Source organism: Papaver somniferum, unplaced genomic scaffold (genome assembly GCF_003573695.1).
Source record: "Papaver somniferum cultivar HN1 unplaced genomic scaffold, ASM357369v1 unplaced-scaffold_137, whole genome shotgun sequence".
In the NCBI taxonomy this organism is placed as follows: domain Eukaryota; kingdom Viridiplantae; phylum Streptophyta; class Magnoliopsida; order Ranunculales; family Papaveraceae; genus Papaver; species Papaver somniferum.
Genome location: NW_020622934.1, coordinates 104,260 through 107,002, shown reverse-complemented (window position 1 = coordinate 107,002; position 2,743 = coordinate 104,260). Strand labels below are relative to the sequence as shown.

General features: G+C 37.4%; 1 protein-coding gene across 1 annotated transcript; it reads left to right on the top strand.

Annotated features, from left to right (window-relative positions):
• The first annotated feature begins 919 nt into the window (after positions 1-919).
• Positions 920-2,410, top strand: LOC113334916. The gene is made up of 2 exons (XM_026581139.1): positions 920-1,902; positions 2,152-2,410. The coding sequence occupies exons 1-2, from the start codon at positions 920-922 to the stop codon at positions 2,408-2,410; spliced, it is 1,242 nt and encodes a 413-aa protein (XP_026436924.1).
• The last annotated feature ends 333 nt before the right edge of the window (positions 2,411-2,743 follow it).

Sequence of the window (2,743 nt, the reverse complement as noted above, 5' to 3'; positions counted from 1 at the left end):
ATCTCCTAGCTTGTAGATCCCAGTGCTACGGAGTATTATTAAATTTCAGCTTTTCAAAGCTTTTTGGAGTCTTCCTGAGCATTTAGCAGTTTCTCAGAGCTCTTTCATGGTTCTTTAGCGTTTTTAGGAAACATCCAAAGATAATCTTCATTATTGTAGGGAATTTTGTTTATATTATTCATTATAAAGAATTAAGTTACTTTCAGTAGGCTTTAAGGAATCCCCTGGCTAGTAGATACTAGTGCTACGAAATATAATTAACTTAAAGCTTTTTCAGAGCTTTTTAGAGTTTTTCAGAGCTCTTTATATTTTTCAGAGCCCTTTAGATATTTTAGGGCTATTTAGAGTTTTCAGGGTTTTTTAGAGTTTTTATGGCTTTTTAGAGAACATTCAAAGGTGATCTTCAGTATTGTAAGGATTTGTTATTATCATAATTTAACGAATAACCTAGCTTGTAGATCCCAGTGCTATGGAGTATTATTAAATTTAAGCTTTTCAAAGCTTATTGGAGTCTTACTGAGCTTTTTAGAGTTTTTCAGAGCTCTTTCAGGGCTCTTTAGTGTTTTTAGGTTTTTTAGGAAACATCCAAAGATAATCTTCATTATTGTAGGGAAATTTGTTAGTATCATTCATTATAAAGAATTAAGTTACTTTCAGTTGGCTTTAACGAATCCCCTGGCTAGCAGATACTAGTGCTACGAAATATAATTAACTTAAAGCTTTTTCAGAGCTTTTTAGAGTTTTTCAGAGCTCTTTAGATTTTTCAAAGCTCTTTATAGGATTCGAACCTGCGAGCTTGAATTTTAGTGAAAAACTTTTTTCTCTCTCTTGGCTCTGAGGCGATTTTTCCTTAGGGTTTTGGGTTTTCAAACTTTTCAATTTTTTTTGGTTCTCCTCAATCATCTACGGGTGATTTGAGATGGGAGATGCTTCTCATGCGTCTCATGTTAGGTCTCGTACTTATGCTGATCAGGTGAAGGGGAAGCAACAGCTTCCAACAACATCTATTGATCTCAGTTCTTTACCATTGCCAACGTTAAAAGAAGGCAAACCAGCGATTGTTTTACCTGAATCTTTCTATTTGGAAGGTTGTGATATTTGGAAATTCAGTCTTATTGGACGTTTAGATTTCAAAGGAATTACTTTCCAAGAGGTGAAGGATGATTTGGAACATCAATGGCAGCTAGGTCAAGGTGCGGTTCAGCTAATTCCTATGAGTAGAGGTTTCTTCACCATCAAGTTACAATCCCAAACAGCAAAAGAAAAGCTTTTGAATGCTGAAGCTTGGTTTTTTAGGCATCAAAAGCTAACCCTAATTGAATGGTTTCCTGGTTTTGATGCTGAAAAGCAAAGATCATCTCATGCTTCCGTGTGGGTTTCTTTTCCAGGGCTTCCATTAGAATTCTGGACAGAAAAAACGCTATTGTCCTTGGCTAAATCACTAGGAACTCCAATTGTGGTTGATAGACGTACTCTTGCTCATGAATATGGTCACTTTGCATCAGTTTTGGTGGATATTAATTTTGCTGAAGCAGCTACTGATGCTATTCATATTACGGTTGGGGGTTTAGATTTTTGGCAATCTGTTGAGATTCAAAAAGTTCCAAAATATTGTTCCAAGTGCAAGTTGATTGGGCATACTGATCATGAATGTAGAAAGCAGCACAAGGAAAATACTGAGCGACAACTTGTGGTAAGCAAACAAGTTAGCAGTGATGAATCTCAACCTGGCGTGAGCAATACTCCTAAACCGGCTGGTGGGGAATGGCAAGTGGCTAGGCGGAAGAAGAAGGGTAAGAAAAAAGCTCACAACGTCAATGTAGATGTGCGTGATGTTGTTGATAATATTGTTGGGGAAGAAGCTGATGTGGAGTTTGCTGCTAAGCTGGTGAAGGCTCAGCAGTTGGAGGTTGTTATGGCACAAGCCAAAGCTGATTTTGAATCTGTCTATGTTGAATTGGCGAGAACTAAACAAGCGCAGGCTTCAAAATCAGTTTTAGTTAAGAATGGAAAAGTGGGTGAAACTAATCCATCAACTATAACAAGTTTGGTTGGAACTAGGATTCCCAAACCTGTTAGGATTGTGACCGCAACTCCTACTCCTCTTTGTGATCAGCTTACGGCTGGGGAGTTTCTTTTGAATAAAAACAGATATAATGCTATTGAAACAATTCAAGATGTGGAGGAGAGTTCAGCTGATGCAAAGTTTAGGGCTAATCAAGAAGCTAGGCGTGTTCGCATGCAATCCATGCATAAGGTAGTGAATACTACTGAGGGTAGGAATGCTTCTGATTCCGAGTCTCTTCAGGACTCCAATTTGAGAATTTGTGCTGAAAAAGGAAGTTTACCAAGAATTAATTCTGGTGCAACTTCTCAGATTGATATTGATTCCTCCAAAACTGGTTTTTAATGCGTGTTCTATATTGGAACATAAATGGCATTGCGCGTGATGCTGCTAAAAATAAGTTGCGTGAGTTATTTCATGATTTCAAGCCGGATATTTTATGTATTGCAGAGCCAAAGGTACATTGTACTTTAAATTTCTTGCAAACTTTATATGTGGATGGCTATAAGAAAGAAGTTATTCATAATTCTGTTGGTTCGTCTAAAGGAAACATATGGATTTTTTGGTCCAGCTGCATAGCTACGCCTGTAGTTATGAATTCTAGTAGGCAAGCTATTACTATTGAAGTAGAGGGGGTTTTGATTTCCTTTGTTCATGCTAGCTGTTTACGTGTCACGA